The 21649-nt window shown below is 37.0% G+C and overlaps 1 protein-coding gene across 2 annotated transcripts in view; it reads left to right on the top strand.

Moving 5' to 3' along the window:
- The window catches only part of FAT4 (FAT atypical cadherin 4), a 238439-nt gene that overhangs the window by 186215 nt on the left and 30575 nt on the right, over positions 1–21649 (top strand). For both annotated transcript variants that reach the window (XM_043973167.1, XM_043973166.1), the window contains exons 10-11: positions 13401–13505; positions 15089–15396. In XM_043973167.1, the coding sequence (XP_043829102.1) occupies positions 13401–13505; positions 15089–15396 (413 nt within the window). The remainder of the gene's footprint in view (positions 1–13400; positions 13506–15088; positions 15397–21649) is intronic.

The raw sequence follows: 21649 nt of genomic DNA, 5'->3' as shown, positions 1-21649 counted from the left end.
AGTTAAAATGAGAATACTATTAAATAGAATGACCATGATGGTTATCATCATATCATCCCTGTAAACATCACCTTATGGTTTATATCACACTTACCTTACCTAGCTTACTGATCACCCAAACCATTGTGTGACCCATTTTACAAATGGAGAAACAAAAACTCAGGATAAGTTACATTTCCAGGGTCACACAGCTAGAAAATATCTGAGATTGGATTCTGATACTGTTGTTTTCTGACTTCAAGTCCAGTCTCAATCCCATACCCCATGTCATCATTATCATTAGTGTCATCATCATGACTATCACTCCCCCATCAGTAGCATCCCTAGCATTTTTATGGTGCTTTAAGGTTTACAATGCACATTACATGTGTTGTCTCATTTCCTAACAATCCTGTGAAGTGGATGTTGTTATTATCTCCATATCACAGATGAGGAAACTAAATCTGAGTAGCTAGATAAATGACTTGCTCAGGAGAGCACAGGCTGGCAAGTAGCTAAGACAGGATTCAAACTCAGGTCGTCCTGACTCTATGCCCTCTCTCTACCACATTTGCAGTTTTTTTCAGTTATATCTGAATTTTCATTATCCCAATTGGGGTTTTCTTGGCAAAGATACTGAAGTGGTTTGCCATTTCATTCTCCAGCTCATTTTACAGATGAGGAACTGAGGTAAACAAAGGTAAGTGACTTGCCCAGGGTCACAAAACTAGTAAGTGTCTGAGGTCAAATTTGAACTCAGAAAGATGTCTTCCTGATTCCAAGCCAAGTGCCCTATCTACTCCGACACCTAGAAAATGACACTAGTGTATTTTTTTTTTATTTTAGTGAGGCAATTGGGGTTAAGTGACTTGCCCAGGGTCACACAGCTAGTTAAGTGTTAAGTGTCTGAGGCCGGATTTGAACTCAGGTACTCCTGATTCCAGGGCCGGTGCTCTATCCACTGCGCCATCTAGCTGCCCCCACTAGTGTATTTTTAATCAAAAAGTTAATTACGAGACATACAAATTACACCTCATTGGCTCATTACAACTCATTGACTCAGAAATCTGGAGGTGAAAAGGACCATATCATCCAGATGGATAAAACTAGCCCATGTCACATGAGCAATAAGCAGCTTTGCTTTCTTTTAGGAGTATCTAATGTTGAATATTATTTAGAGTAAAGATACTCTAGCTTGAACTCTATGCATATTCAAAGGAAATTGGTGCTGAGATGGATTCTTTAGAAAAATTGAACCTTAATTGTTTTATTTTTTTCCAAGGGGGAAGAGTTTGTTTGCTTTCAAATTAAAAACATCTCCCCCAGTTTTGTGCATTTCTCTGGGTTGGTGGATATTGTAGCTAGAGCCTTAGCAGATAATATGAGACATTAACAGTGATAACAAAGATGTGCAGGAGATGCATGATGGGAAAATGAGGTGGTGTGTTTGTGTAGCCAGAGCAAGAAAGAACAGCCCTACAGCTGCAATCTTGCACTAATAGCCACAGAATGTTAAAAGACTTAGGGGAAGGCCTCAGCATGGAGGAACCCAGAATATAAAGGCTCAGACAGGCTTTGATTGACATCCGTGAAAAAAAGGCCCACATTGATGAGATCACTAATCCACTGAATGATTGTAGCTCTCGGAGTCTCCTTGGTACTAGAGACAACAGGTCATGGGATTTAGGGCTCCTTTAAATGACCTCCTGTCATTTCCTCTCCCTCTCTGCTTCTCTCTTCTGAAATCTATTCTTTGTTCTCACCTTGACCTCCAGTCTCTCCGCCCCTTGGTAATCTCCCAGGTCATTGCCCCAGCTCCATTTTTACTTTCTTCCCTTCCAATTTCCACCCTGTAATTATTCGGTTCAATGGTACAGTCTCCTCTATTTTGCTGAGAATATAAAGGCTATTCTCATGAATGAGTGAATGGGCATTTATTAGGCACTTACTATGTGCTTAATATGTACTATTTGCAAAGCACTATGTTTAAGGAAGTACTGGAGACACAACCAGAAAAACAAGGCAGTTTCTTTTCTCCAGGACCTCATATACTCTAAGCAAGGGACAACACATAGGAGATTTTAATTAGAAGTCAGAAAGTGCTTAGGGTACAGTGGTACACCAGATTATTAGGCATCTCCTTTATTGGCAGTGCCATTGATTTAAAAATAGTCATTTCTGATGCTGAACTATGGAAAAATGCCAAGGATTTTGGTGGGCAGAGTTTTCTTTTCTGAATCTTGAATAACTGTGGCTCCTGAGAAGTTGGGCACTTCAGCACCTGGGGACAAAAGGCACCAATTTTACAAGGGCTGATTCCCTAGGTGATGGCTACAAGGATTGGGATAAAAGTAGAGCTAGTCCTCTGGAAGATGCTGCTGTTCTAAAGGCTTGGCTTAAGATCTAGGTCAGAGGAAGTGGTTGCTGAGCTGCTGTTGATCTATCCATTTGTTGCCTCAACCAAGTTAGTTCACCTTCTCTGCAGGTTTACAGCAGTTTGGGATGGCTGATCTTTTCTCTAGAAGGGTTGCTCCTATGCGTGATGACTGGGAAGTATAGACTGGAAGGAGGACTAGTGTTTTGGGGAACATTGCTCTTCCCAAGTCTTTTGGGTATACTGGCCTCTAATGGTAACACACGATCAGTTGATGGTGCTGGTAAGGATGTCAAGACTTTTTCCAACAAGGGTTGTAGCCATCAGTGATAGGGTCCAGGGCCATTTTAGGGGTGATGTTATTATCATGGCATTTCCAAAAGGTCTTTAGGATGGGCTTAATGTGTCTTAATATCGTCATATTAAGTCCCAGAGATATTGAGTGACTTGCCCAAGGTTTTTTGGCAGTCAGGATTCATCTGATTTATCATCTGATTCTAAATTCAGTTTGTTTCCCACTGTGCCAGGATGCCTCAAGAAAATATCCTGACAAATGCTATCTATTTCTCTCATAGACCACAGGACAGTGATACTGCCTCTGAATAAAGTAATCCTGATAGGGATAAGCAAATGTTGTCCCTTCCTATTTGTTAATCATTAGACATCCCAGATGATATATAATTCTACTTTTATTCACACATATAAACACATATGCATTTAGGTAGCACAATGGATGATATAATACTGGCCTGGTGTGAAGAAGAGTTTAAATCTGGCATCTGACTCTTACTCGAAAAAATGACCCTGGGCAAGTGAACAAGTCACATAAATGCTTTCTGCCTCAGTTCCCTCAATGGGCAATAATACCCTCCTTTCAGGATTTTTGTGAAGATCAAATGAGATGGTATTTGTAAAGTGCTTGGCACAATTCCTGGCATAGAGTAGGTGCTTAACACATGCATATGCACACATATACAAAGAGATATGCATGTATATATATGCAAATATATACATATATTTCCATATATACATATTTATAGATATATGTATATTAATGTTGATCAGCTTTTTAATTAGTAAAAAAACACAATAATTTTGTATGAGTAATCCTTAATGGCTCAGTATTTTTTTTTTCTGTCCTCCTTTTCAACTCTTCTATCCTGTTTGCCTGATGAAGGCATTGAGGTATTTGGAATTAGGAATTACCCAACTTTGTTTTCTCAAGGTTAACATATACCTGTATTGTTTTACTTTTCTCTTCCATTTTAAAATCCAAGATCTTCATTGTTACAAATTAGAGTCATTATCTTTTTACTCATGAACTCTTCCAAATTCACTGAGGGTAGAATCCTTTTTATACTCATATTTGTCTGGTTATATGCAAGATGTAGATTCAAAGTTTCACAAACAAAGAGATGGCATTCACCACTTTGGGGAGTAGGACATAGGAATGCAAATTTGGAGTTAGAAAGAATATTCAAAGCCATCTAATTCAACCATTTGATTTTATGGTTGAGGAACCTGAGGCTCAAAGTTCAGTGGTGTATGAATGGCACTGATAATAAGCATCAAAGGTGAGATTTGAACACAGGCTTTCCAGACTGTAGTTCAGCATTCTGTCCAATCTGCCACATGCTCAGTGAGGCTCTACGTACTATTCAGGAATAAGTCCCTGGACTCTCTATGAACCTAGCTGATTAACCAAAGTAATAATAACAGCACTATAATGATTGGAATGATTCCACCTGCTGGAGACTTACTGTAGCAAAGCTCTGCCATGAGGAGAAGGCATCTGAGGGCAAGACATCCAGCTCTTTGTCGTCAGGAAATGATGTTTGCTTGTGGGAGGAAGAGGGGGTGAGGCAGGCACTCTCGCTTTCTTTCCTCAGGATTCTTGCAGAGAGCGGAGCAGGAGAACTGTAGCTCCCCAAGATAGATAGATGAATCTAGGCCTTTCTCTCTCTCTTCACCAAATTCTTATTCTCCTTAATAAATGCTTAAAAGTCTAAATTCTTGCTAAAGCTTATAATTTATTGGCAATCACTCATTAGATTTTAAATAGTATAGCTAGAATTTTAGCCCCTTTCATTTATTAAGGAGAATAAGAATTTGGTGAAGAGAGAGAGATTCATCTATCTACCTCAGGGAGCTACAGTTCTCCTGCTCCGCTCTCCGCGAGAGTGCCTGCCTCGCCCCCTCTTCCTCCCACAAGCAAATATCACTTCCTGAGGACAAAGAGCCGGATATCTTGCCCTCAGATGCCTTCTCCTCATGGTGTAGCTTTGTTAACCATGTAAGTCTCCAGCAGGTGGCATCATTCCAATCGTTACACCACAAATTCAAAAAAGTAATCTTTCCAAATCCAGCATTCTATGATATGATCTATTTGAGCTATTTTGATTTAAAGAAACACTTTCTGGTCTCTACATCTTATAATAATTGTAGCTTAAGTATTTGTACGGTAAGGAGTGCATTTTTTAAAACTCTCATTCACATTTTATAGATAAAATTTAGGCTTTGCAAGATCAAGTGACAGCTTTTAAGATAAAACTGGAACTTGAATTCTGGTTTTCTAAGTCTTCTTTTCTTTTTTTTTTCCCCTCAAACTATATTTCTACATTTAAAAAAAGAACTACATTAGGTGTACATTATGTTTGGTATCTTGGGGCTCCCAAGCATGTAAAGTTGACATTAACCTCTCTTTATATTGTGTATTCAAATGAAAAGTAATCCACCCCCTGGCTAGGAGAGGTAATTCAAACAAGGTGAATTACTCTGAAGGGGGAGAAAGTTTGTAAAATGAGTCACTTGGCACCATGTTTAATTTCAGGTCCAAATGTAAACAAACATGGGTTCTTCAGGCCAATCAGCATTCTCGCTCATCTAAGTCTGCAGCAGGATACATGTGTTCTTAATCTACAAGCTGCGAGATCTTGTAGAGGGAAAGAAAAAAAAAAGACTGCCTGAGGAGTGTTGTTTTTTCAAACTTCTCCAAACTCACCAATGCAATTAAATTAAATGGAGACATTTTGAAGAAAGCAGTTGAACTGAGTCTTTAATGATTTTTGTCTATGGGTACAGAGCAAATGGACTTGTCTTTCCTTAGGCCAGATAAAAATCACCGGATCTCCAAAATCAGCATTTAGGGCTCCTTTTCACAACAAGTATAATGTACAAATAGCAGTAAATTTGCACTTTTTTTTTTTTAAACAAACCATCCCAATTGAGCTATGTCAGACTTTTAAGTTTCTTGCAAACACCTTTTCCCAGTGAAAATTTGTTCCCATAATGTGGCTCTCCAAGGTAATTAGGCTTTGGTTCATGAGACCTCAAGATTTGAACATTGAAAGTCACCTTGGGAGGTCATCTAGTCCTACTGCCCTTTCTCATCACACTCAACAGTCATGCAACCTTTGCTTGACCTACTACCTCCAGCTAATTGACAGGAAGTATTTCTGATTGTTTTTTGTTTTCATTCCCTCTCTAATTTGCTTATTTGTAACATACAAACTTGGCTCCGAATGTGGGCCTCCATATCAAAAAGAAACAAGGTTATTCCTGTGGAAAGGAGTGAAGGGAGTTCCCCTAAGGAGGAATGTAGGTATGTTTAAGGTATGGGGTTTTAGGAGTCTTCCTATACCAGGCAAGTCTAGGAGTCCAAAACAGATGGTCAGACAGACAGAAAGACAGCTGCACCTATCTAGAGAGAGATAGATGAATAGACAGATGGACAGTAGATGGACACATGGAAAGATAGAGAGGTAGATGAATAATTGACAGAGCATTGATTAGGCTCTTACTATGTTATGGTTCTGTGCTAAGTATGGAGCAATGTGTCAAAAGTATGCCAGCATACATCTTGACAATCTACTTTCCACCCTGCTCACGGGCTCTTTTCCTTGTTAAGTTACTCCCAGGTTCATAGATGCAGTCTAAGTTATGGATATATTCAAGTTTATCCAAAATGTGGAAAATTACTTTTATTGGCTCTCCCCCAAACCAGTCTGAGTTGGGTAAAATCTCATTTCCCTTTGGATTAGATGCCCCTCCTTCAATATCAAATCACACACTGATAGGATTCATTGTAAAGATTCAAATATTTTAATAGCATAAGCACATAGATAAACCCTAAAAAGGAACACAAATTTTAGTTCCAAACAGTGAGGATCCCAGCAGGGTTGGGGGGGTGGGGGTGGGCAGCTAGGCTTGCCCTTTATTATCCTTTATCACAGGAAGTCAAATGATCAGATAGATAAAGGACAGTATGGTGTCCCTGGGGTAGTGCTCCAAGAAAGGGGAATAGAAAATAAAATGGCTATGGACACAATTGCTGGCAACCATTTGTATGTATCTTGGCTGAGTCTACTGTCTAGTCTTCTGACAGGTTCAGGTCTACCCACAACTTACTGGTCTTAAATCAGAACCTCATCTCCAATTCTGCTGCAAATCACATTCTCCTTAATAAGATTCAGTTGTGGGTTTTTTTTTTTTTTTTTGGTTTGGTTTTGTTTGTTTGATTATTTTTTGTAAAAGGGGAGTTGGACTCAATGTCTTCTAAAGTCTCTTTCAGCTTTCTGTTTGTGATCTCAGGATCCCCTTGCCTCTGTTTTCCTTTGCTCACAATCATCAGCTTTGATGGAGGTTATTAACCACTATTCTGCTTCCCACTTTCCCATCCTGTCAAACAAAGTCACCTGGAGTCAGCCAGCAGAGACTCAAGGAAGATGTCTTCTTCCTTCTGTATCTCACTGATTCTCTATGGAAGTTCCTTTTGAGGTCATCGAAAATCAGGAACACTTGAGTATTCCTCATGCATAACACACTAGCATAACATGCTAGCTAGCCAATGCTCTTCCTCAGGTTCCGCAATGATATCTCTAGTCCAGGAGTAATGTGCTAAAGACAGTTATCATAGCTCCAAGTTTGTTTTTTCCCTTCTTTAATCTAAACGTCCTATTTTTTCCCAACATATCCTAATATTACAAGATTTGTAGACCTTTCACCATGTTAATTTTATTCCTCTGCACACCCTCTAGTTTACCAATGTCCTTCTTAAACTGTGGTGGTACCTTCAACTGAACATAATGCTTCCAATGTGGCCTGGCCAGGGCAGAGAAAAAGAGAGTATTCACCCCTTGTTCCTGGAGGCCATCTCTCTGAACAGAGCCCAGGATCACTTTAATTGTAGTCCTCAGCTGTTTTCTACTACAGTTGTCATCAGCTGGGGTTGGCCCAGCCCTTCTTCTTATGCATTGATAGATGTTAAGCATGAGGATAGGTGATTTCATTGGTATAGGAAATTTCCAATGAGGTTACTTTACAAAGGAGACTGGTGTTTTCTTGCTAACTTCTAGTCTCAGATCGGGGTTAACCTTCTTTTGTAAAGGTAGGCTGGCAATGCCTATTGGAATCTTCCTTAGAATAATGTTGTTAGGCAGGTACATGGCGCAGTGGATAAAGCATCAGCCCTGGATTCAGGAGGACCTGAGTTCAAATTTGACCTCAGACACTTGACACTTACTAGCTGTGTGACCCTGGGCACATCACTTAATCCTCATTGTCCTGCCAAAAAAAAAAAAAAAAGAATAATGTTGTTGTTTTTTAAATAACTGAAGGGAATGATAATTTCAGTTAGAAGTTAGTGAAGATAAAGATGTACTTTTTCCATACATATTCACAAATCACCTGAAACCTTTCCATAGCTCCTAGATCCCAGGTTAAGAACTCCTGGCTTAGAGAGTCAACTAAAATACTGAGAAGGTTGAGAAACTTGTCTAAGGTCACATAGGCAGTGGATTTTAGATATCAGATTTACCTGGCTCTAGGTCCAGTTCTCTATTCACTATACCACATTGCCCCTCAAAAATGGTTGGGTTGGAGAACAGGCAAAAAGTACCCTTGCAGGTTTCTGCTTTGCAGGAGTTGAGATGGTAAAAGATGGAGGGTTTTTTTCCATTTTATTTTCTCATGTTTTTAATTATGTGAGGCTTACCATGAAGATCAAATGAGGTAACATTAAAAAGGTCTCTGAAAACTGGAAAGTTCTATGTCGATATGCAAGGTTACAATGCTGATGTTATTATTTTACACTTTAGTATGGGAGAGAAGACACCGCATTGGATGAAACAACTGCATATTTTGCCTGCTTTGTGGAAAATTGGAGGTGTTATTGGGGAAGGGGGTTCAATTAAAGACAAAATTCATACATTCCAATTTCTAGAGTCCTGAATATTCCTGGCCTATGGGGAGAAACAACATGAAGGAGACCTGTGTTGTCTTTAGTGTTTTCCCATGCCTTTTTGCCATTCCCCTTACCCAAATGAGCCTCCTGACCTCCTACAAAGACCGACAGATGTTTGCTTCTTTCAGTGACCATTTCTCAGGTCTGTTTCTCATTAATGCCCCAGTATTCTGGTCTTTGCTAGTTAACATGGGTAGTCATAATGGATTAATCATCTCCATGATTCTCTGCCAAGTTACCCTTTCCAGGTGGCATGTCTTAGTCCAGTTAAAGAATGTCTTAAAAGACACATGCGCATTTGGGAATTCTTTTGGTTAGGAGGGTATTTTGAAAATCCCTCAGATAACCAGTGCATGTAGTCCCCAAATGAAAGAATGAATGGAATCAGTGGAGGAAAATATATATATATATATATATATATATATATATATATATATATATATATATTTATCAATTGTTTACTATTTGTCAGGCATTGCCCTGAGTGCTGCGAAAAACAAAAACAAAATCAGAAAGTCAGTCCCTGACCTCAAATGTTTGATAAAATTAATACAATAGCACTAACAATTGTGTATAACTTAAAATATGAACCTGATAATGAGAATAGAACATTTTGGGGAAAACAATTCACCCAATTGGGGTTCAGATTTAGTGTTCTTTATCAATAAAATCTATTACAAATATTCATCTGTTAATTTTGATCTGTCATGAGATTTTACATATTTTCTCTTTAAAAATTTCTTTTCGGGGCAGCTAGGTGGTGCAGTGGATAAAGCACCGGCCTTGAAATCAGGAGGACCTGAGTTCCAATCTGGCCTCAGACACTTGACATTTACTAGCTGTGTGACCCTGGGCAAGTCACTTAACCCCCCATTGCCCTACCAAAAAAAAAAATGTCTTTTCATCTAGACAGGTACTGGCAAGTACTGATACCAGTCCATTAGCATATGATTTTTTAAATGTATTTTCATTTCATTAAATATTTCTAAATTTCATTTCAAACAGTTAATTTAATGCTTTAAAATTTTGAATTTGAAATTCTCTCCCCTCCCCTCCCACCTTTCCACCTGCCCTTGAGAAGTTAAGCAATATGATATCAATTATACATGCGAAGTCATGCAAAATATATTCGTATATTAGAAATGTTGCAAGAAAACACACAAACATACACACAATAAGGTGAAAAAATACATTCCATTCTTTACTAAGAGTTCATCATATTCATGTGATTTTTGCTTTTTTTTGTTTTTTATACGGTCAATTATGTTTATAGTCTTCCTAATATTGAACCAAACCTGAAATCCTGCTATGAATCCTACCTGGTCATAGTATATGATCTTTGTGACATATTTCTATAATCCATGAGCATATGATTTTAATTGAGCATATTCATTGCTTGGAAGGCATTTATATAATTCTGTTATATTCATTTCTTTTAAAATATTTACCTTTTATCATGCTATTACATTGAAGCTTAATCACTTCAAATTAGATGGAAGTTACTGAATTGCAATGGGAAAGGACGCTGAAATATGGGTTGTTTTTTGCACATACACTGTACCAAAAATGATGCTTGAATTGTGGTTTGAGCTTGGAAAATACATCCACTAAACATTTGTTTTGGAAAAGTGATCTTCTTGTTTTAACTTCTGACAACGTGGGAAGTATATAAAGAAACTTGACATGCCTTATGATTCATATAATGTTAGTCATCATTGAATTAACTTTATCACAGCCTAAGTTTCATATGTAAGTGCTGTTTTGCCTTGTTATTTTAAGTTGAATTCATTAAGAAACATAAACAAATCATATTAAAAGCTAATTTCCAAACCCATTCAGTCAGTGTTCAATAATAGCTGTTGAGGGTGGTTCCTTTTGTTCAGAAAAAAAAAAATATTCTTGACTCTGAGCTCAAAAAGTAATAATGAAACTTTTGCTTTACTTTTTCTTTTCTTGTTTTAATGTAATGAGTACGCACCGCTTTTTTTTTTTTTTTAACGTGAGGTAGGGTAGCGCAATACACATGGCACTTTAAACACTGGTGAGTTGTAACTACATCCTTGCGATTTTTAGTGTGCAGAGCATTGAATGGAAAGTGGTGAGAGCCCTGCATTCAGTCTCTGGTGCAGCTACTCAACTAGGCCACTGTAGCACCAAAGAAGCCATGGAAAATACAGAAACAAACAAGAGAGTTAAATTCCAACAAAACTTAACTTATGGAAACTGAAGCTTGAATTTCGTATATTTTTTCATGTGTTATGAAGTATTATTCTTTTGATTTCTCTGAGTCATTTAAAAATGTAAAACAAAAGAATATTTTAAACTCACAGTTCATTAAAAAAAAGTGATGAGTTGGATTTCGCCATGGTTTGAGCTTATATTCTACATATTGCAACCTCTCTTGATAAATATTATTGTGTAAAAATTCTTATCTATGTTTTATATAAATATAAACACCCTGTTATTTTGCTTGAGTAAAAAAAAATACAGGTCATCATTGTTATTGGAAATAGTCTTCCCCTCCCCCACGCAGTCCATCCCCACCCCCATTCTAAAGGATATTTGATAGGGTCAGCTCAAAATTTAGGTTTCAATACCAGAAGGAAAGGGAAGGGGAGGGGAGGGGAGGGGAAGGGAGGGAAGGCAAAGGAAGGCAAAGAGGGCCAATTTGAACCATGTTTAAGGAAGTGTGGTAAGTTGTGACTTATCCTCATTTAAAAATAAATCCCTCATGCTAGCAGGATCTAGCAATAGAAACAGAGTGAGAGATTCACAGAGTTTGCTTGTATGTTCAGAGAGAAGGTTCAAAAAAGAAAAAGAAAAAAAACAAGCCATTTGCGAAATAGAGAGTATAATCTTTTAGCAATTCTTAAAAACACATATTTTCAATAGATGTGGTCTTATATTGGCATGCATGTCTTTGAGACAGACAACATCTATTGTTAATCAAACCTTGTAATGACTAATTAACCAGTAGCTTAATTAATTAATCACTTAATTAACCTAACAAGCATTTCTTAAGTTACTACAATGCACAATGCCATGTTCTAGGAAAGGGAGAAGTAAAAGCACAAATAAGACACAGTTGTAGCCTTCAAGGAAAATGTATGTTAGTCTGGCTTAAAGGTCACTTCTGAAATTCCATGAGTCTATCATTGTACAACCTCATGGAGCTACTGTTAGAATTATAAAACTAGAAAGCAGTCTATTCCAAACATCCTAAATGTGTGAAATGAATAATGCATTAATCACAGAAGGAAAGCAAAAGATAACTGATGAGGATAGTCTACCACACAATGCCAAGAATAAAAAAAGAAAGAAAAGTCTCCATCATCTTAGAACGGACCCCTATGATTGCTTTGCCTTTAGAATGGTCCAATATATTTTTCATTGGCTGCTCTAGGGACTACTAAATTCAAGTCAAAAAGAAATTGACCAAAGGCAACCATAGATATTTTCTGGTGTTTGAAGTCTCATCAACCTTCACCTTTGACAAAATGACAAATTGAAAGTAAGGGGAGAAGTGACATCAGGCATATTTGATAGCAAAGGATGTATACTAATTGCTTGGAATTTAACACTGAGTTTATGTGAGTCTGGAAAGGTTGTTGGAATCTAAGGGGGGAAATGTTTGGCAGAAAGAGGTGAATCTGGTCTACGAATGTGTTATGGATAATGTAAAAATTTCATCGTCTGGAAAACAAATGCAGGGCAAAGAACACAGCACGTTTTCCAGACTAGATGTAAAATGTAGCAGGAAATGAGATCACAGCAAAATTTAGATACATTTGAACTATTCAAATGCCCATGGTTTTTGTAAGTTTTCATTTGTCTCATTTATCGAGGATCTGTGATTTCTATTATGGATTAAAAGGGATAGTCTCCTAATCATAGCTTAGTAGATATCTTAACAGCAAAAGCTCTAATGTTCAGTCTAGGGTCTATGAATGAATTTCAGGGGGTCTATTAACTTGGATGGGAGAAACATTGTATCTATTTTCACTAACATCTGACTGAAATTTAGACTTCTTTCTTTCTTTTTCTTTCTTTTTCTCTCTTCTTCTCTCTCTCTTCTTCCTTCCTTTCTTCCTTTCTTCCTCTCAATCAGGGTTAAGTGACTTGCCCAGGATCATACAGTTACTAAGTGCCTGAGACTGGATTTGAATTCAGGTCCTCCTAACTCCTGGGCCGATTGCTCTAACCACGGTGTCATCTAGTTGCCGTATTGAGAATTTATTTCAATTATTTACAATATTATTTTGACATAGGTTTCATAGACTTCCCCAGACTGTCAAAGCAGGCCCATGACACATAAAATTGTTTAAAGCCCCTCTCTTAGGGATACAATGAGGCCGAAAGACATTTAGGGACTTGTTCAGAGCTCAACAACTCATGATAGAAAATGGATTGGACCCACATCTAACAAATTCCACATCTTGTACTGCACAGTTGCTCTGAAAGTGTAATGAGTTTTAGTCAACTATCTCTCCCAAAAATATACTAAACATTTCTCATTCAAATAAAAACAAATGCATAGTGTAATGAAAAATTAATTTCATTTACAATAGTAAATAAAATGTATCTCACAAAATAAATTCTCTTGACTTTTGTTATAAGGATTGTCCTTAGTTCAATTTTCAACATAGTTTAAAACTGCATTAAGATTTTTTGGACACCTTGTATAAGATAAGTTTTATCTAGTTTGAGGGGAAAAAATGTGTTCTAAGTGATCATTACATAATTACTTGAAGAAGATTTCCATACTTCCCTTTTAAAGATATTTTTCATTTCTTTGCCACTTTTCAGGGAAAATGTGTGAATCTTCTGTCAATTACTGTGAATGTAATCCTTGCTTTAATGGCGGGTCCTGTCAGAGTGGAGTTGAATCCTACTATTGTCATTGTCCATTTGGTGAGTATAGAGTGTCTTTTTAGTTGTTTTCAAGATGGTCCTGGCTGCTACAGAAGATAGTATTCATTTTAGAGATGGGTTTTGAGTTGTTGAAAGAATATAAAATGCATGCAATGATAGCAGCTTGAGTAAAATGACATCACTGGGTGAATTGAAGATTGTGAAATTCATATGGCACATCCATTAATTGTGGTCATCCAGTGCCTCATCTTGTCTTTGAGGTGATTCTGAGTTCCAGAAAAATCTATCAAAAAAGAACTTTTTTTTCTAAATACTAGTAAGTTCCAAAGGTCTCCTATCTTGGGGTGTCTGTCAATCTGCTAAATCCAAGGATAACTTAGTTCAAAGATGCTAAGGGCCATACTGACCCCATGGGAACAAAGGCTTCAAATACAGTAGCTCCTGCATTTAATTTCTATAGGAGTAGAGGAATTGCAATCTAGGGGATGGGGGAGGGAAACCACACAAAGCAAAACATAAGCATGGATATAACAAGAAGAATAAATATTAATAATTATCAATATTATATATGTTTATATTATATAATATGCAACATTAATCATACAATTATATATTGTGTACAAATATATAACATACAATTTTATATAATTAACTTTACATATAAAATATAAATGTTATATTTCTATCCTATACACATATATGCATATGTGTATGCATGCATGTGTCCGTGTGTATATACACATGCATGCATGCATACATGCATGTATGCTTGTGTGTCTTTTTTTGTAAAGTTCTTTAGAAACATCTCATTTTATCCTCATTACAACCCTGGGAGATAGGTGCTGTTATTATTCCTATTTTTATAGATAAGGAAACTGAGCCCTATAGAAATTAAGTGACTTGCCCAGGGTCACTATCTAAATTCAGATCTTTTTGACTCTGTGCACAGTGTTCTACATACTGTGTCACCCAGCAGCCTAAGTGGTGAAGTGTAAAAATTGAATTTTTCTCAAATGCTTTCTGTGTTTGGTACAACACAAAATGAGAACATTAAATAAAAATTCTTCAGTACTTTAACATTCTACCCAAGTTCTTTATTGGGGTCCACATAGTCTTCCTCATTACAATGAAAGCTTATTGAGGACAGAGACTGCTTAAAAATAAGTATTCTCCCAAGACACAGTAGCAGCCTTTCCTTACTGTTCATCAATTGACTCACTTCATCAATCACAGGTCTTTCACTTAGCTATGTGAATGCAGAGATATACTGGTAGATTTTTAACAACTGGCTCTCTAGGGGGAAAATATGTATCAAAAATAAATGTACCCAAGACACACTTTTAAGTTTAATTTTCATTATTAACATTTTCCCTATTACTTTAAGTCTATGCAATCAACAAAATAATAACGCAAGTCCTGATTTGCATAATTAGCTGAGGTGTAAAGCTTTACACCAAAAATTTAACAGCCGGCTCTTGTGAGTCCATATTATCTGGTTCCATCATAATTCTGCTTAAGAGTATCTTTGAATCTAACCTCATTTTAAAAAAAAAACTTCCCTAGACTCATATTTGTTTGTTCAAACTGTCTTTTTGATTATATATGTATTTTATCAACTTTAGGAGTCTTTGGAAAACACTGTGAATTGAACAGCTATGGATTTGAGGAATTGTCCTACATGGAATTTCCTAGCTTGGACCCCAACAACAACTATATATATGTCAAGTTCGCAACCATCAAAAGCCATGCTTTGCTTCTGTATAACTATGACAACCAGACGGGAGAACGAGCTGAGTTCTTGGCCTTGGAAATAGCAGAAGAGCGACTGAGGTTCTCCTATAACATTGGCAGTGGCACATATAAACTGACCACGATGAAGAAGGTGTCTGATGGACATTTCCATACTGTGATTGCCCGAAGAGCTGGAATGGTAAGGCATCGGGGTTGTTTAGTCAATCAGTCATTCAGATTCTTCCTCATACCATGGAGCACAGTATGCCAGCCCTTCTGTCCTCCACCATCTCCCTATCTCTGTCCAAGCTCATGTTTACTACTTCCATGACACTGTATCTATCTCATCCTCTGCCAGCCCCAGTTTTTTTTTCCTTTTCAATCTTTTCCAACATCAACATCTTTTCCAGTGAAGACACTGGTTTATGAATCAGTAAATGAAGTGGTGCTGCCTCCTAGATCTGTGTGGCCTGAAAGATTAGTGGGAATTAGACCTAAATTAAATAAAATTTGGTGCATTTTCTACCAATTTGGGGAAATTATAGCATGTGACTTTAAAGGGAACACTTCCCTTAAAGTTACCAAGAATAACAGAATCTTAGATGTAAATGGAATCTCAGAGGCCATGTACTTTAAATGATACCTGAACAGATAGCTCTTTAATACTATTCCTGAGAAATGGTCGTCTACTTTTTCCTTTAAGACATTCAGTGCAGGTTTAGAGGATCCACTATCTCCAAAGGCAGTCAATTCCACATTAAGGCAGGTTGATCTTTTAGGATGTTTTTCCTTATGTCTTCCCCAAATCTGCCTCTCTGAACCCTTCACCCATTGCTTTTCATTATGCCCTCTAGTGTCAAGCAGAAAGGTCAAATCCCATTTCCAAAGACTGGCCATTGAAATCCATACAAAGAGCTCTATGTCCTAAAAATATAAATATCCTAGATGCTCTCAACCATCCTAGCATGGTATGGTCTCCAGTACTCTCTGCCAATGTCTTGGCCACAGTCCTCTAGATGGACCCCATTTTTCCAACACCCTTCTTAAACTACAGTACAATATGTTGTCTGACTGGAGAAAAACAGCAGCATGCCCATCTCTCCAGCTCCTGGCACTATGCCTTCCTTAATTCACCCTAAGTTTATATGGTTTTGGGGGGGGTTTGCGGGGTAGTGAGGGTTAAATGACTTGCCCAAGGTCACATAGCTAATAAGTGTCAAGTGGCTGAGGCTGGGTTCGAATTCAGGTCCTCCTGAATTCAGGGCTGGTGCTTTATCCACTGCTCCACCTAGCTGCCCCCTATATTTCCTTTAAAAAAAAAAGAAATCTGGTATTATTATTAACTCATAATAAGCTTGCTATGCCCTAATATCTCTGTATTTTGTGTGTGTGTGTGTGTGTGTGTGTGTGTTTTTGGTGAGGCAATGGGGGTTAAATGACTTGCCCAGGGTCACACAGCTAGGAAGTGTCAAGTGTCTGAGGGTGGATTTGAACTCAGGTCCCCCTGAATCCAGGGCCGGTGCTTTATCCACTGCGCCACCTAGCTGCCCCTCTGTATTTTTTTACATGAAATTTCATTGAGTCATGCCTTTTCTATCATTTGAGCACTGGGCCTAGAGTCAAGAAGACCTGAGTCCAAATCTTGACTAACCTTGAACAGAGATCACACCAGCTTCAGGCCCTGATGACCCTAACTTTGTCATTGCCTCCTTGGTCCTCCTTGGTGTCCCCTGTATTTTGGAAATAGTTTTGGTTTCAGGCATTTCAGAAGAGCCCCCAAGGCCAGCTGCCAAGGTGTTTTGGCCCTGTCTCTTTGGGCAGGCATGTATTGGCACAGGCTTTATTCTTTTCTATAATTTGACCAGAATATCAGAGCTTGTTCTATATAATATAACACACATGTCGTATACTATATATGTTACAGAATGTTATCTATGTTATATGATATATACCTTATGTACAATATAACATAAGATATACACATACCATCCATGAACCTCTTCCCCATTCCTATCTTCTTGTGCAGTGACCAATTGCTGAGCAGCCTTTATTCTCTGCTGTACTTTCATTGTGCCAGAGTCATTATCTTGCTAGCTTTAAGGTCATCTTATGCCAAATAGTGCCGTCTTCAGGTATATCTGCAATCCCTTGACCAGTGAGGCCACAGGCATCTGGTTGTCTTCTTGGATAGTAGGTTCTATTCCTGACTTCTGTACTTTAAAACCCTGCTCACTATACTGCTGGATCATCCTGGAACTGACTTCAGTGCCTGTGACCTCTTCACACTAGGTCACCATGGAATATCCCTCTACAAAACTATTCCTCCCTTTCTCCATTTGGTGAGTTCCTCCTAGACCCTCCATTTTATAGTCCTTAGCATAGTTCCTGGCACATAGTAGGTTCTTAACAAATGTCTATTACTTGATTAATTGATGGATTGGAGGGGCCAAGGCTGACCTGCCCTCATTCTCTTCCCAGCTTTATTCTTGACTTCTTCTGGAATTCAAAACCAGGCACTTTAGCCAGGTACCTTCATTCAGTAAATGCTTAAGAAATGCTTCTTGATCTACCTTACTTTGCCTTGTCCGAGACTTTATCTAGATGATTAATAGTATTTCTTTTTTGTTTTATTGATCATTGATTCATCCTTTTAAATATTCTCTGGGGAATTTCTTAAAGGAGGTGGACTCATATATAACTCCTCTCATTGACTTCTTTGCCAGAAATACCTCACAGATTAATTGTGTGGAAAGTACTTTGCAAACCCCTCTAAAGAAAAGTAAGGCTGATGGCATGAACTGAGAATCCAGGATGGAGGATCTCATTTGTCTTGTAGTTGGAGTTAATAAGACTTGGAATTTTAGTTGGTCCCAAGTTCAACATGAGCCAGAAATGGGATGCAGCTAAAATAAAAGCTAATAACAATTGAGGAAGCAGAACTAGAATTCAAATGCCTAGATCAATGGGATAAAGAGTTTTTCTGTAGGCTCAATAGTCAAACTGCATCCAGAATACTGGACATAGCTCAGGAGACCATATTTTCAGTAGGGAATAGATAAAATAAACCATGTAAAGAAGAAGATAACCAGAATAAGATGAGCATTACATCATATGAAGAATTGCTGAAGAAATGCAGAATGTTTAGCCTGGAGATTAAACTGCCCACTGGATGGGACATGATAGCTATCATCAAATTTTGTAGAAGCTCTCATCTAGTAGATGAAATCAATTTATTAAATATTGCTTCAGAAATCAGTATTAAAATCATTGATGTGATATTATATGCTAGTTGAATTTAGGTCCCTCTAAAAATAATGGCTGGAAAAGAAGTATGGCATAGGAGCTAGGGAAAAAGACCTAGAAATAGGAAGACCTGGGTTCCAATCACACCTTCGATACTTAAGTGTGACCTTAGGAAAGCCATTTGACCTCTTCATGACTCAGTTTCCTTATTTGCAAAATGTGACTGTCGTACCCAATGGTCTTCAAGCTCTAAATCTATGATTCTTTGGTCCTTTTACTTTCTAAAAGTTAGACAAATAGATCAGGCTGCCTCTGAGTTGAGAGGTCCATGACACTGGAAGTGTTCAAGAAGAAGCCATCTGTCGAAAAAGTAAATTCATTAGGTAAAAGAGTGGACTGCGTGATTCTATGGCCTCTTTAACCTCTCAGCTTCCAAGATTCTACAAATTTTGTGTGTACGGAGGAAGAGAAGTAGGAGAAGAGAAAAATCAAAATATCTCCTCAGAAGGACCCGCCCTTCCCTTTTCTTTGTCATCTTGTGCCAAATGCAGTTTGGCAGTGCAAAACGTGCAAAGATTCATCCTAATCTTCCAAACTTCTGGAATATGGATGTTTTTTTTTACCTTTTCATCAAAAGGCATAGAAAATAAAGCCCCTACTGGATTTTGCATCTGTCATGTCTCACTGTGTAGAGGGATTTGGTTGGAAAATGGTAAAGTCATTAACTTTTCAACTTTGAAATATTGCAGCAACAGAATAGAAACATCTCAACTCAAAGAAGTAATTGTAGAGAAATGTTAGCCTAAGAAGGAATATTTGACTGTAAAAATTAAATTATAGGAACTCTAATCCAAATAGAACATAATCTCAAATATCCATTGCATTGGATGTAAGTAGAGTCACTGTGCTTTTAGAATGTCAAAAATCAAGCTTAAATTTGGGAAAAATATAATTACTGGAAGAGAAGATCAAAATGGTAATTTTCCAGGTTTTCTGTGTATGCATGTTTTCATCCTTGTGAAAATACATTTTTATCCTGACTTAAGCAAACACTATCAAATATGAACACTTTAATATATAAAAAATATCCAAAAAAGAGATTATTTATGAAACTCTGTAACTATATTATATATGGTTTGTTTTTTAAGTTTATAGTAAATGTAGCCCATTGATTCCAAAGTTGTCCTTATTTTTTTTCTTCTAAATTTACTTTTGTTAATTCTAAAATGTTTTATGTATTCACTTCCATTCTATCCTTCCTCCCTCCCTCTTTCTTTCTTCCCCTCCTTACCTAAAAACATCATTTCATTTCCTTTGTTATTTTTATCTTTTAGTTTTCCTGACAAATATGGTTTAATGCATCCAAAGAAATTAACTACCATAGGCTCCAGAGGGTGATGTTGTTAGGAAACTTGGTGATCTTTCCCAGAAGAGGTATTACCTTTGTTGCATATGGAAATATGTGATTTAAAGTTTACATTTTGAAAATAGATTCAAAAGAAGTACTTCATCAATAAAGGCATATAGTCAGTTTAAGAATTGTTGGGAATGAATCATCCTATCCTCTTCCTGCCATTGAGAACAAAATGCCACTCATGTTTGGGAAGTACATTAAGTCTTTCAGAACACTAAGGCACCATTTAGAAAGTCACGAGGGTACAGTATATCAAAAGAACTTGTAGACAAGATCCTGCTGATTTGTCATGGAAATAAATGTATGAATATTTACTCCAAACGTTACCATGTATACAGTATGTTATGTCAGAAAAAATATCTGATTCATTATATGGGCTTAATGAGAGTTATTTTTTTTTATATCCTGCAAAAAAAAAAAAAATCATAGACCAGGAATATAAAGGTCTATTTCAGCTAGTAAAATGGGATGTCTACCATAAATTGATCTGGTATTTATGAAATATGAGGAATTGTGTATTTCCCATTAGAGAATACTTTTGCAATTTTCCCATTTCTAAATATTGTCAATACATATTTATTAAGTACCTGCTATATACTTGGCACTGTGCTAAGCATGGGGGATAAAAAACAAATTGGCAAAACACAACTCCTGCCCTGAAGTTGTTCACATCTAAAGTAGATGGAAAACACCTAAACAAGATAGAAAAAGAAAGGGATTGTTCCCAAGAGACACACTAATACACATTAATCACAGGCTTTAGAGTTGGGTCAAACATGCTTGTTTTACAGCCATAAGAAATGAGGATTATGACTTGCCCCAGATCATGCAAAAGTAGGGGTAGGATTTGAAAACAGATGCTTTCCCTCCAATATCAGTGCTTCACCTATTATTCTGTAAGAACCAGAAGACCTGGATTCTAGTTTCACCACTAACTTGCTCCATGACTTTGGGTAGGCATGTTGTTTCAGAAGAAACATACCTGTTTCAAAGATCTGAGAGAATAAAAGATGGTAATAGATAGAAAAACAGTTTGAAAAGTCAGAAGCACTAAATAACCCATATGGCAGAATAGCATGCCTTAGTCTCATGGTACACTTATTTGGAACCTGAGGTTGACAATCTCTAAACCCTTAATTTTCTACCAAGTCAATTCAATTTAACAAGTATCTAGTTAAAATCTTAAATCCAATAATTATGTATGAAAAATAAAAGACCTACTATGCTAAGTGGTAGGCATACAAATACATCTCACCCCAATGGAACAAAAACTTGAAAACAGAGACCATTTTTCACATGGTCTTTCTATTCTCAGTAGCCAACTGTTCATTGCACATACAAAATACTTTTGTTTATCAAATTGAATTAAATCAAATATCAGTGTGACTTACAAAAATAAATTCAACTACAGGGTGGGCCAAAAGTCACAATGTTATAGTACCTTTTTGAAAATATTTTTTCTTTATTTTTCTCCATTTATGAGATTTGATTTTTCACATGTAATGTAAAGTCATTTCATATATATTCTGTATATGATGTCATGTTATTGTAACTTAAAAAACAAAAAAGGACTAATTAAATAATGAAACCCCTTCATGACTTTTGGCCCACCTTATACATGCAGATCATATTACAATATAACTTTATATATAAAATTACCTTCTTTGTGTTAGGGAAAAAATGAATAACAGATTCAAAGTAGTCAGGTGGAAGGCTTTTATCTATTCTGTCTAAATATAGTGAAAATTTCATAAGTTTTGTAAAGCATTGCAATCACATGGTCTTTCAAATATGT

Source organism: Dromiciops gliroides, chromosome 6 (assembly GCF_019393635.1).
Source record: "Dromiciops gliroides isolate mDroGli1 chromosome 6, mDroGli1.pri, whole genome shotgun sequence".
In the NCBI taxonomy this organism is placed as follows: domain Eukaryota; kingdom Metazoa; phylum Chordata; class Mammalia; order Microbiotheria; family Microbiotheriidae; genus Dromiciops; species Dromiciops gliroides.
Note: the sequence above shows the minus strand (reverse complement) of the source record. Positions and strands in the feature narration are given on the sequence as shown.